This window comes from Colletotrichum costaricense, assembly GCF_030867565.1.
Source record: "Colletotrichum costaricense strain IMI 309622 chromosome Unknown Scaffold_5.1, whole genome shotgun sequence".
Taxonomy (NCBI): Eukaryota; Fungi; Ascomycota; class Sordariomycetes; order Glomerellales; family Glomerellaceae; genus Colletotrichum; species Colletotrichum costaricense.
Window position 1 is genome coordinate 124,943 of NW_026848234.1, and position 13,360 is coordinate 138,302.

Here is a 13,360-nt window from a genome sequence, read left to right on the forward strand (position 1 = left end):
AGATGTGCCCCAAGCTCATCCCGCCTCCCGCCTCCCGTCTCCCGCGTGGGCCGTGAAACGAGTCAATGGCGACGTAAGACGGGACGTTAGTGGCGCCCTCCTAAGCCGTTTTTGGGGCTTCCGATCCATGTTTACTGGCGGCTGGACTCGGGGTACCGTACTGGACAGTGAACGGTTGGGATTGTTGCAGCACAGAATCTACCGTTAAGCAGGCTTAGCAAGGCAAAGCAAGGCTTGGACATGAAGTGTCCTCCTCGCCCTCTTCTCTCGTCTCGGGGCAGGGCAAGCTAAGGCCCCGGGTACGTTAGGCACACAGCCCAGGCCGGTTGTCAGGGGTTCGAATCAATGATCAACGGTCCCCGAATCCTTGGGGGTCGAAACATGACCGGGGAGGAGGAGGAGCCCAGGAGGAGAAAAGAGGAGGGGAAGAGATGCTCCGTCAACGCGCGCGTGTACAGCATGGCAATCACTTGTGACTACCCAGATGTGTGATTTAAGCAGGGAGACTTGCAGGTTCGTCAAGCGCACCTCACAGCAGCGCTTGAGAGGGGTGGGGAGGGGAGGGGAGGAAGGGGTCGCTAGAGTGTGCCTTTCCTCGCAGTTTTTCTGCTTCAGCTCGATGATGGACCCGTGGATTGCGTGTGAGTGTGAGAACGAGTGAGCATGGGCATGGGAGTGAAAGTGAGGGTGAGTAAGTGTGCGAGTGAGTGAGTGAGTGAGTGATTGTGTGAGAGTGGGCGAGTGGACTGTGAAGTCTGTGAGTGTGCGGCGCCCAGGAAGGAAGGAAGGCAACTAATTATGGCGCCTTACCTTAATAATTCATTACCCGCCAGGTTGGTTTGGTCGGTGTTTGCTTGACCTTCCATGACCTGGTCGGGTAGGCACGCACCCGCTCAGCGCATCCCTGGGGCTTTGGGAAGCTCCAAGGTCTTTGGAAGGTCGCGCAGGGAACGATGCTGTTAAGGAAGTGGGCATCGTCACATGCAAATGACTAACGCGGAGCCACTTCCGGTCCCCAAAATGCTACCACCCTCCCCTCCCCTCCACCTCCTCAGGCTCGTCCTCCCTTCCCGGACCACCACTGGACCCTTTTCCTCGTCTCGCGACCACAACGGCTGTTCAAAAATCTCCATTCTCCACGCCATGTCCATGTCAACATCCTTCCGGGACATCTTCCCAGCGAGTAAATCTAACGTTCCACACATCAATCCGGTTCAACTGCTTCTGGTCGCCAACGTCCGCCTGAAAAGAATCCCCAAGGACCAAAGAATGTCGACCTAGTGCCTTGACCTTCACCCGCAAACGCACTTCGGATACAGCCGCCCACTATCAAACCATCTAGCACGCACACCATAGACCAACAAGTCTCACCCCCTTAAGCGTCACTCCCTTGATTCCCTTCGCCTCCAAGGCCCTAGCGCCCACTCTCCAATCCCACCGGAAGTCTCGAACTCGGACGGGACATATCTGCCGCTGCCTGGCTACCGATTTCCGGGGTACACTGAGCTACCAACCGGTCCAGATCCATCGCCGTGTCCGTCACCGTCACCATCACCATCACCGACGACAAGCCTACCTTTCATCCTTGACCGACGGCGACACCTCACCAAAACCTCACTAGCCTGCAATACCGCACTTCGCACATTTCGCCTCTCATATCCAACTCCGAACTTGAGGTCCGGCGGAGCGGTGACATGCGGCCTCACTCTCCCGCAGAACCAGGATGCAGCAGCAGCAGCCAGAACAAATCGAAAACTCCAGCCGTGCATCTCGTTTGCCTGTCAACCCGCGACGGCACAAGGTAGCGCCAGAGCAACGGAAGCGTGTTGCAACAGCGTAAGTCGCTTGTGGAATTACTAATATCTTCATCTTCTACTGTTCTTAGCCTTTGATTCGCTGTATACATTCGTCCTTCTTTCCTACCAACCACGTTCCCTCCGTTAAGCAGCATTTCTTACCCAGCACATGTTACTCTCATCGCTGTCTCATTTTTACCCTACAATCAACGTACTGAACTTCTTCCACAGGTGCAATAGCTGCAATGTCCGCCGCATCAAATGCTCCGGTGAGAGACCGTGCCGCCAATGCCGCAGCTCATCACGAGAATGCCAGTATCCCACCGTGATCGAGAAAGTCTCCGTGGCTCGGAACGATCTAGATGATCTGAGGAGGAAGCTTGAGATTGCAGAACGGGCTCTGCAGATTGCCGTACCCGACGACGTTGCGAGACGGCAACTGTTGCAACAGGATGTCGACGTGAAGGGGTCTCGTGCCGGCTCGGCTCCGTCCCTTACACCCCCAGAGCCCCATGATTCTTACGGGGAAGCCAGTAACGAGATTGTCGCTGAGACCGCTGATGGACGCACACTGCACGACCAGGATGGAAGAGCCCGTTTTCTTGGCGAGACCTCTGGCGCAACATTCCTTGACTACCTCAAGGAGTTCATGTCCACCGTCTTGCCACTTGCTTACAACCCGCAATGGCTGTCACCGACGCCAACTAGCGGTTTGACATTTCTTTCTTCCCTTGGCAGTTATCAGACATACGACTCTCGTCCGATTGAGGTTGAGTCGAACGTGGACCCTCTTTCACTGCCTTCTCGGGACGAAATGGCTGGTATGCTTGCCGACCTCCGAAACTTCATCCAAGACGGCAACAGCGAATTCCCGTGCGGCGGCATCTACTGGTGGGGCGATCTCAGCCAACCACCGCCAGCGCCCACCGTGTCTGGCGACGTGAAGCCCGAGGTGTTTCCGTCCGGGACCTCTCAACAGGTCGTCTCCGACAACTATCGTCATCTTGCATTCTACCATACCGCCTTTGCCGTCGCCTGTCAAGCCAATACCACGGCGAGTTCGATGCTGGTCCCAAAAGATTTGAGCCAGATTTACTTCGCCCGCGCCCGCCTTCTCCTAGGTAACCCTCTCGATATCACCCGGTATACCATCAGCGACGTTGCTGTTCTAGCACTGATGGGCTTCTACCTTATCGAGATGAACCGCCGCGATGCAGCCTACGTCTACGTAAGCAATGCCATGCATATATCCATTATGCACGGCGCCCACCGTGGCTGGGTCGACGAGCGTGGGAAACGCGTTTTCTGGACTCTTTATATTCTCGATCGCTGGTTGAGCTGTCTTATGGGCCGTCCTCCCATTATCATGGACGATGCTATCCGGCTACCACTGCCTTGCGATGATCTGTAAGTTCCCTTTCCCTGTCCCAGTCCTCTGGCATCCTACTTGACGGAGATCTCCGATGATGGATTCCCGTCGAAGCAATAAGGCACTCGTCTAACGCAATGGTCAACCCCCGTGTAGTGAAAAGCCAGGATCTTTACCCCCTGCAGCCGGCCTTCGAGCCCACGTCGAGCTGGCCCGCATTTCGGGCCACATTGTCTGCAACACGTATAGAGTCGCCCCCTGGGATCGTGGTCCCGGAGGTGCGGCGCGGCACATCGACCGAGCGCTGCAGTTGCTCGGGAGCTGGCAGTCATCACTGCCGCCCACCCTGCAAATGTCTACGTCTCATCCAAGTAGCGATCCCTCATGCTGTCTCCTGCATATGGCATACAACCAGGTAAGCTTGATTTGCCCCACCGCCTTCCTTTCCATCCTTGCGTTGCGTCTCCGAATAAGGATGGGGTTATACGTTTCCCCCTCCTACCACCTCATGACACCCCTCTCCCAGTCTGGGAATATAGAGGACAGTCGCAACCCCGTACTAACTCAAAGTCTTCCCGAATCTGCAGCTTCTCATCCTTGTCGTCCGCCCCATCTTCTTCGCTGCTGTTAAAAAGACCTTTGCCGAGCGCTACATCACCTCAGACCGTCGTTGGGAATTCTCACACCACGCAGACCGCATAAGCTCCTGCTCAAAGGCGGCGCATGCAAACTTGTACCTCGCTCGTTGGCTGATGCGTCTCAACGGTGGCACTCGCAAGTTTTTGCAAGCAGGGTTGCACTACATATTCAACGCCGCCATTATTCTCATGCTGGAAGAGCTTCTCGTCTTCTCGCCAGCCACGGAGCCCGACGACATCAACGTCAACTTTGCCATCAGCGTCTTTGAAGAAGAGGCCAAGACAGAAAGCAACTACGCTCGGGACTGCGCTACCGTCCTGAAAGACCTCCAGTCTATAGTTCAGCGGTTGCGACTGGACAGCCAAGCTGTCTATACCGCCCGCGCTGGTGGTGTCAGTGGAGGTCCTTCTACCCCTGGCCTAACGTCGGACGACGTAACGAACGTTAGCAGCAGCATCAACACGCCATCCACATCATATTCTCAGCATCAAACCTTCCCGCCCGGCCCAAGCCATGTATTATTATATCCCATGACGACGGAGGATGGCCCGATATATGAAGAACTTGTGGCTTGGGTTGAACACAACGACGCGCAATTGTACAGTAATAACTATTCCATATAAACCATCATATAAACAAGAGCCAGATATCACATAAATGTAAGAGCAGTTTCTCTGGATGGGGATCAGTGACGTCTCGAGAGGGGGGAAAAAAAGAGTTGAAGATTTATTGAAGCAGGAATAATGGAATTCGTGTGAAAAATTAAAAACAGATAAAACTCCGCGCCATGTCTTTTTTAGTTCTTCACAAGTTCCGAAGAGATGTTGAGAAAGAACCCTGCCCAAGGGCACATACACAAAGAGATGTCATCAGGTACACATGTCCCATGCCAATGGCCAATCCAAAAGAGACTCATGAAATGTCTTTCCCATCCCTCTCTCTAATAAGAATAAAGTCGCTAAAAAATCACGTCTAGTTGGAAACGGTCTTGGCCCTCGGAGCAGAGGGGAAGATGGAGTCGACAACCTCGGCCGATCTCACGGCGAGAATTGACAACAGGGTATCACTCAGCTGTTGGGAGGAAGCTCGTCAGTCACAATGTCCCAGATGTAATGGGGTGATGAGGGAAAAATGAGTTGGCGGGGTTCAACTTACTCCGTGGGTCGCTTCGCAGCATCCCTGCAAGAAAACACCAGCATCAGGCGCCACAGCGCCAGGGGCATATCGCACACGGTAGTCGCGTCCAACCTCAAGCTTCCTCGATCCCGAGGTCGCGTCAGGGCCGGCAATTTCCCATCCATCAACAAGCTCGCGCTCGCTGGCATTGCCGGCGGGGGTGATCTCAGGAAGCAGGTTCCAGCTGTCGCGGAGCATGTCGATGTGGGCGTTGCGCTGGTATCCAGTCGCCGCAACAATCAGATCGACGTCGAGGACCTCGTCACCGGGCAGCTGGTTGACGAAGCCATCCTCAAGGCTGTCGCCGGCGGCGTCCTCGAGGCGGCGGACGTGGATCTGCAGGCGGTCGGTCTCCTTGCTCTCGGTGACCTGAGTGATGTCACGGCCGAAGAGCATACGGTGGGGCCACTTGCGCTCGTCGTAGCCGAGGGTGCGCTTCTGGTGGTAAAGCATCTCGTACAGGGCCTCGATGAGCTGGAGTCTCACGACGCCGTAATTGGTCGCCTTGGCCTCCTTGATGAGAGAGCGGCGGTAGCTTTGAGACTTGGGGTACAGCTCGTCGACGTAAGAGGGGTTGAAAATGGAGTTGACAAACGGCGAGTCGTCAGCGGGCTTGAGGAACTCGGAGCGCATCACCATCCACGTCTTGGCGTTAGGGTACGCGCGCTGGACGTCGCGGAAGATCTCGGCAGCAGACTGGCCGGCACCGATGACGGCGACTCTGTAGGGTCTCGAGTTGTCCTTGAGAAGCTGCGGCACGAGCTGGGCGTACTGGGAGGAGTGGATGATCTTCGGGTGGTTGGCGGGCATGACCTTGGGGATGCGCGGCTGGCCGCCGTTGGCGATCAGGACGTTGCGGGTCTGGTAGGAGCTGACCTGGCCGGTCTTGATGTTGCGGGACTTGACGGTCCAGGTCTTGATGCTGCCAGCAGTCTGAGGGTCGGGGGAGACGGAGACAACCTCACGGCCGTACTCAACAACATCGTCAAAGTGGCGAGCACACCAGCGCAGGTAGTCCTCGTACTCGGCGCGGGCGGGCAGGAAAGTGTCCAGGTTGGTGAATTCAACTAGGCGGTCGTTGCTGTGGAGGTAGTTGAGGAAGGTGAACTGAGAACGAGGGTTGCGCAGGGAGGCCATGTCCTTGATGAAGGAGATTTGCATGCGGGCGCCGGAAAGAAGCATGCCCGGGTGCCATGCGAAGGCCGGCTGCTTCTCGAGGAAGAGCACCTTGGCGGCAGCTGAGCCGGGAGTGAGCTGGCGGCCGGCCTCCTGGAAGTCGTGCATGGAGACGGCAACAGACAAACTGGCGGGGCCGAAGCCAACGCAGATGAGGTCGTGGATATCGCTGTGGTCGGTGGGCTGGAGGTACTGGGACTTTTGGATGCGGGAGGCACCGTTCTGGTGGCCATTCACACCGTTGCCGTTCTGGTAGGCGGCTCCGTTGCCGTTGGCGTAGCCATTGCCGTTACCATTGTAGGAAGAAAAGCCGCTGCCGGCATCGGAGCCGTTGGTCGGCGAGTCGCAGTGAGGAGACATGGTGATAGGTAGTGGTGGTGGTGGTGGGGGTTTCAAATTACGTGGTTTGGTGTAAGTATGCGTGTGCTGGGTATATAGACAAGTCGCAAACAGCGGCTGGGGGTATTATTTGACGAGCGAATGGGTCGATCAATGTGCCAGTGACAATGCAACTGAGCGGGAAGAGCAGGGGCTTTAAAACCATCAGCTTCATGACCTTTGAAATCTCACTCTTTCGGAAGAGTGGGAGCACATCAACTGACCTTGAGGGCGTTACTTTTCGATTTTGAGACGGTTTGAATAAAAGCCCGGTGTAAAAGTGGGATGCGGGTGCGAAACTACGCGGGGTATTTTTGGGAGTGGTTAGAACTTTTTTTTTTCGTCTAATCCTGGCGTTTTCCTTGTGATTGATCCAAAGTAGTCTCAAGCCACACTGTTCGTCATCGACTCTCAAAGAGTGGCGTATCTGGTTGAAGCCTTTGGGTATAATGAAGCTGGGCCACCGGTTGAATGGGCGGTTGAGAGAAGGCTTGAGGAGAGAAATGGGAGCTGGTGAAGAAGAATCAAGAGACGCATGGGAAGGAGAGGAGGGGCACCGAGGGGCTAATATGCAAAACGGGCAGACGTCGATGGATGCCCGCGTCCCATTGAGGCGGCGTGATCGACCGACAAGTTCGAAGCTGGACCGCTGGACCCTCGCCTCGGAGCTCACGAACGAGCAGATGGAGATTGGGACTGGGTAGGGGGTATCCGTACTCTGTACATTATCGTTTGGTTACACGCCCCAGAGGCTAGGGACTAGACGTATTTGGAGGAGCCTACTCAAATTGCAACATTCGGTTCTTCGCGCGAATGGGGCAACGTCGATGCCGCGATCCTGTCATTCTGCCGGAGAAAGCCTATAGAGGACAGGACAGGACCCTGGCTGGCCCATCTCTCTTGGGAGAAGAGCTGCGCAGAATGCCGTGGGTAGTGACGGTACGGAGTAGTATAGGTGGTTGCCATAGGTATTGGCGTACCTCGTGGGCGCAAAGAGTGAAGCGCCAGCTCGGCTCAAAGCAAGAAGCCATCCACAACGGACGCCTTTCCACATCCAGGGGTTAGGGCCAGGGACAGAGTCGCAACGGGCTGACTCCAGAGATGGGCTCGCTAGTAAGGGATGCCCTGGGAGGGTCTGGGTCCTGGGTCTTGGTCTGGGTCTCGCAGACTGGAACCCATGCCAAGTTCATGTCCATGGTACTTTGTGTCCGTACATACTTGTAGGTGGTGTAAGTGGTCCTTTGGTGAATGGAGGAACTTCTTGAGTGGGCGAGTGGATGATGGATGGGTGCAATGAAGGGTTGTATGTATGTACACACAGACAAGAGTGGGAAATGCGCTTCGGTTGACGGAGAAGATTAAGGTAAGGTCGAGAGCAGCACTGCATTGTCGATTGCACGAGGACGGAAAAAGCAATGAAGAACAGGACCCCATAACCATTGAACCAATCCGTCTGAGATGGTGTCCAGCATCAGCGGCGGCGAGCGGCGGTCGCACGCCTTGGCGTCGCTGGCTCGTTTGCATGTGCCGGGCCACAGGAGTGGAGCGGACGGGAGGGATGGACCGGAGGCACAGAAGCTAGAATGAAAATACCGAAGCGATTGAAGGCCTGACGACGGGTTGAGCGTTAAAGCGAGCGCCTAGCGACGACGATGGACCATAGGCGACCCGACGAACGAACAGTTTTCCCAACGCGGGGATGACAACGACGTTGACTGGACCCTGGAAAGGCTCAGCTGATGCTTGTCTGAGGCAATCAAGGTATCGATCGATGCTTTTCTTCTGTCCGATTTCAACCGTAATTCCTGGTATCTGGGACTTTTTCGAGTCCTCGCCTCGCCGAGAGCTTGTCTGTTCGTCATATAGTATTTGTTATCTCTCTTGTTATGATATTGTCTCGAGTCTCTTTCGTGTACTGGAATGCTTCACGTCGGTGAAGTACTTGGGTTGCTCGGGCACTGGCCGTTGAGACTAGAAGCCGCCGGACAAGGGCGATGACATCGAGGCGTGGCTTGAAGAAACTTCACGGGCAAAGTAGCCATGCTCCGTGCAGTAGGCCAGGCCAAAGCCGTCGGTTTACGAGAAACTTGTCGGCGACGCTTTCCTAGATGTTGCAGATCGATGGTGCCAGTAAGACCCACTCCAAATTGGTCGCGATGCAGAAATCGGACGGGGGACCTAGATGCAGGAGAGACGAAGATGTGGGAAGCGAAGGGGACGAAGTACATACAAAAAAAAAAATGCGTTAGTGAACAGGGAGGGAGGGGTGAGACGATGACAGGTCAAGAGGAGAGAAAAAAATCGATGATGAACAGTTTGCACGACCAAGTGGAGTCGGGGGAGGGGTCATGATGCGATTTCGGGGTTATCTTCGGATCTGATAAGATCAAATCTCTCAGGTCCCTCCTTCCTTCCTTCGGTTCAAGGCCGTCCCAGGTAGGAGGGAGGGAGGCTAAGAACGGGCCTATGCCGCCTTCCTGACGTCGCGAACCTTCCATACGTACCTCCACGGTACCTGTGTCTTTTCTAGCTGCATGCCTCAGGTACGTATGCCTACGTATTCGTACACGCAAAACCTGGAACTTTTAGTTGTTTTATTTGGAAGTGTCTACTGAGTACGTATACCTTACCTTACCTTACCTGCCTGGTCTGTTCTATCCCTCCTTGCACTGAGGTAAGGTAGAATCATGGAAACTCATGTATCGGTGAAGGCTTCTCTTTTTTTGGGAATGGAACATGAAAGAAAGGACAATCAACTTTAGGTGCCCCGGAAGTCACCTTATGCGCGAAACTGTTACAGGTTGGAGGACCATCCTAGGCAAGAACGGCGTACCATTGTCAAAAGTTCTTCCCTACTCAAGGTATTCTTTTGCAAACCGGCTTCTTGTTCATTCAATTGATCTGTACCACAGGGCTGCGGCGTGTCTGTCGAACAAGTCTCGAAGCTCGAAAAGAAGGGAGCCAAGATGCAGGTTGTGTCGCAGATGGTCACCTAGAGACTTGACGGGTTGTGGAATGTGGAAAAACCGGGGCACATGCGATCCAATGCGCGCTGTGGAGGCGGCAGGATCACCAAGAAAACATGAGTCGGGCGATTGAGATGGTGCAAAGCTTTGCTCCGAGAGCGGGCAGTGAGACCGGGGGGTTCACGAGAAGACCTCGGGATTGAGGTTCCAAGGTGTGCCATTGCTGGGCCCCGGAGGGTGTGTCGGCATCAACCCCGAGGACTGGAGATGCGCACTTGTACAGAGTACGAGGCTATTAGAATGCATCCATAAGCCCATTGCGTAGTATTGGGAGAGGACCTTGCCTTAGCGCAGAGGAGAGAGTGAATGAATGAATGAATACTCACACTCGCAGTAGTGTGAGCCCTGGCATTATGCAGAATGAGGTACTTTGCCTCCCTTCCAAGACGCACTTGGTGATGGATCTAATCTGACAAGATGTGGAAAGAATCCGTTGCAGTACGTACCTCTCTCTCCTGGAGCTATCCATGCCACACAGCATGCAGTGACTTACAGCCACTATCATTAACGTGAAGACTCTGTTCTTGGGGGAGACAGCCACCCACAGCATGGTGATACCTAGCTAGTTTGCTAGAGGACTATCAATTTGCCTCTTTCAGGATGTAGTGCACAACGTCAAGTACGGGTAAGCGAAGCGGGAAGGCAACATCCTGTTCCGGCGTATCACGAAGAACGCGGGCCGGAGACCGGAGTCGAGGCGGAGATTGGGCAGCTCTGGACAGCCAGATTTGCGGGCGACAACGTGGGCGATGGGAATATGGGGAAACACTGGAGGTTTCTCGCAAGAGCCCCCCGGATCCATTGGCGAGCGTTGAGGTGATTCATGGCTTTGCAGCGGCTGGGAAGTGTATTAGATTTGTGGCACGATATGCCAATGAGCCGCACAGAGAATTGGAAACGGGGGGGGAAAAAAGAAAAAAAAAAAAAATCGAGAGGAAGGGGAAGAAAGAGACGAATGGCTGAGAGCAGTCAACCGAGGATATGTCGCCTCGTCGGAGTTTGCGGCAGTGGGGTTTTTAGCCTGGGACGGGACCACCTCATTCAAGATTGGCACATTAGGTGGGTGTGCTGAGTGTAAGGTAAGGTAGGTGGTTGTGCGGTTTTGCTGGCTTTGCGGGAATTTTTGGCGCGGTTGGCATCATTTTGCCCGAGTTATCTGATGATCTGATTATCTAAATCTGATAAGATCCGGGTCTAATTAGGTAAGGCGTACGTACCTGCTGTATTGGGCCCAGTGACGATGCCACGATGGCCCCCGTCCGACCCTCGATGAACCTAAGCCCTGGTCCTGACGAGGCTTTTTCCCTGCCAGGACGGGACTTGAGAGCCACCCCATGGATGAGGAATCCGCAAAATCCATGGCGTATTTAGCGTCAAACCCACCACGCACCCACTGGCGATCATCCACAGCCTTTTCCTGCATCTGTGAGTGGTAAATTAAGCACGGGTATCCGTCGACTACCTGGTATGTATCCGTACACAGTAAACTACCTCTCCAAAGTAGGGTAGTGACAATGACAAGAAACGACGGACGCAGGGAGGGGGCAGCGGGCAGGCAGGCAGACAGTGACAGGCAGGCAGGGGAACGGCACCTGAAGAAAAATTCGACAAGCGGCATGGGCATGAGCACGAGGTGGGCGTTCCATGGCACGCTGGATGCACATGTACCTTAACTTGGGTACGTTACCTCACTTCTCCGAGGTCACCACGAATCTGAGCAGGCCCGCAGGTGCAGACTTGCGAGTCGTACCTTACCCGACCGCAGTTGGCTGCGAATGGGAAAGTGCCGTCGGGGCAAACGGGGACCCGACAACAAGCAACCCCGAGCAGGAGCAGCAGTAGCCAGCAGGAGCACTCGCCAAACCAGAGAAGATACCTACCGTGCTACGGAGTACCTTGGGTGGGAACTGGGAAAGCAGGAAGTCACTCTGGGATGTCCCTCCGAAATCGTCTGAACCGGGCAAGAAGTGTCAAGACAGGGAAGGTGGGAAAATCTCTTCACATGGATTCCCACCCGCCCGCCTGCCGACACTCGCCCGCAGCATTCACCAGGCACCTTAGTCTATTCAGCAGTTCTGCATGATTGTGCCTTCTTGTTCTTGTTCTTATTCTTGTGTAGGTAGGTACGGTACGGAATACGCCAGGAGTACGGAGTATTCGTACGGATAGGTATCTTAGGTATTCCCCAGCCTGACGGGGCATCTCGCACGCACACTGCATAACCGACTTTACACTTAGTCATTATGCCTCGCTTTCACTCTGCACCAGAGCAGCTACTCCTCACTCAGACAGACTCTCGCCATCTTGAGGTATGCGGAATACCAAGGTTCCAACCTCAGTTCTTCAATACCACAAACACCGCTGACTGCCGACCAAGAACCACCGGGTATGGCTCAATCCCGCCGCCTCTCTCGCACCCGAGAATACCATCCAGTCCATACCTGAGTAGGAAGTCAACCTGGACTTCCTTTCGCCGTGTCCTGCGGCATTCATCCACCTATCCACCCACACTTTCTCTTCCCTGGGCCCGTCCAATCCATCCACCACGACGCGCTGGGGACCTCCACCGACATCATCCAAGTGTCCGTCCCATCCCCTAGCCCGCCGAGTCGCCATGTTTCCGAAGGAGGGATACGACGGGTATTGGGGCATCGCCGCTGGGACCTGAACGCTGGATGCCCACCAAGCTGCAGAATCCAGACAGCCTCCTGTGACGTCTGACCGGCTCCTTCTGACTCTTTCGAACCTGAACCCCAACCGTTGCCTCCCAGGACATTCCCAAGATCAGTATGCTGACCACCGCCAGTTTTTGACCGCATTCTCGAGACTGCCTCACCCTGTCCTCACCATCGATGGACGCGTACTCACTTCAGCGCTGGCCTCTTGAGACCTTCTTGCAGGCCCTGAGTAGGATATCTCCTTTCCCTCTAATCCGGTCTTCAAAGGCACTGGCCGTTCTTTTCCGATGCCGAATTACGTACTGCCTTCGACTCAGTCTACCCCCACATCTGGGCCACACTTCGCGTCTTTGGCTCTTGCAGCGATACATCGCCCCTCCGCGCAGACGGGCCAGGGACGTGACACGACCGCAAACCTGTGACAGACTGGCAGTGACCCCACGGCCAGATGGCAACTCTTTCTCCATTGGCCTCTCTTTCTGGCGCCTATGTTTGGCCAGGGTCTTTCTCCAAATCCATCTGTCGCATCCAAAGATCGAGACACAAACATACTAGGCCACTATTGCAGCTTGTTGCTCCGACTTGCCTGAGCGCGCATATGGAACGAACCTAATTAATAACATATGCTTCCTGATCACAGTACATACCATCCCGCCGGCTCATGCCTACCTGTGGATACCACACCAGACGAAGCGATCCAGATAAAACCACTATGTGTGGACAAAATCTGACCAGCCAGATGCCTTCTTCCCACCACCATCTTGTCGTCTCGGCCAGTCACCAGTGATATGGTGGTTGAGTGGTTCCCCAAAAGAGCCCCGCGCCATCGTCCTCCGTACCGCCCTCTTGACGAATTCCAGAGGCAAGTGCCCGGAGAGTTTGCCGCTTGTAGAAACCGTTGTCCGGCAGTCAGACGAGATCGGCCAGCAGCCGCGAACATGGCCGAGCATCGACGCGGATCATGGCGTGGCGTCTGGGGGAAAATGGCCTGTTCTGGATGCGCCGTCAGATCTCGCGCCATGCTTGTGCATCTCTGCAGAACCCCAGCACATGTTTAATCCGAGCCTGCCGTGCCTTCATCCGACGTTGGAAGTTCCGTCGTGGATTGTTGGAAGTGAAGCG

The 13,360-nt window shown here is 54.9% G+C and overlaps 5 protein-coding genes across 5 annotated transcripts; 3 read left to right on the forward strand and 2 right to left on the reverse strand.

Annotated features, from left to right (window-relative positions):
* Positions 1-1,723: 1,723 nt before the first annotated feature.
* On the forward strand, positions 1,724-4,427 carry CCOS01_05152 (fungal specific transcription factor domain-containing protein; the record flags this gene model as incomplete). The annotated part of the gene is made up of 4 exons (XM_060453333.1): positions 1,724-1,836; positions 2,028-3,203; positions 3,322-3,580; positions 3,753-4,427. The coding sequence occupies 4 exons, from the start codon at positions 1,724-1,726 to the stop codon at positions 4,425-4,427; spliced, it is 2,223 nt and encodes a 740-aa protein (XP_060315105.1).
* Positions 4,428-4,776: 349 nt separating this feature from the next.
* CCOS01_05153 (L-ornithine 5-monooxygenase) lies at positions 4,777-6,516 on the reverse strand (the record flags this gene model as incomplete). Its single annotated transcript, XM_060453334.1, has 2 exons — positions 4,777-4,875; positions 4,960-6,516. 2 exons carry the CDS (start codon positions 6,514-6,516, stop codon positions 4,777-4,779), a joined length of 1,656 nt encoding a protein of 551 aa, XP_060315106.1.
* Positions 6,517-7,635: 1,119 nt separating this feature from the next.
* CCOS01_05154 (uncharacterized protein) lies at positions 7,636-7,831 on the forward strand (the record flags this gene model as incomplete). Its single annotated transcript, XM_060453335.1, has 2 exons — positions 7,636-7,718; positions 7,759-7,831. 2 exons carry the CDS (start codon positions 7,636-7,638, stop codon positions 7,829-7,831), a joined length of 156 nt encoding a protein of 51 aa, XP_060315107.1.
* Positions 7,832-8,112: 281 nt separating this feature from the next.
* Positions 8,113-8,388, reverse strand: CCOS01_05155 (uncharacterized protein; the record flags this gene model as incomplete). The annotated part of the gene is made up of 1 exon (XM_060453336.1): positions 8,113-8,388. A coding segment is annotated over one exon (276 nt), but the record flags the coding sequence as incomplete, so codon positions are not given.
* Positions 8,389-11,346: 2,958 nt separating this feature from the next.
* Positions 11,347-11,643, forward strand: CCOS01_05156 (uncharacterized protein; the record flags this gene model as incomplete). The annotated part of the gene is made up of 1 exon (XM_060453337.1): positions 11,347-11,643. A coding segment is annotated over one exon (297 nt), but the record flags the coding sequence as incomplete, so codon positions are not given.
* Between the last annotated feature and the right edge of the window lie 1,717 nt (positions 11,644-13,360).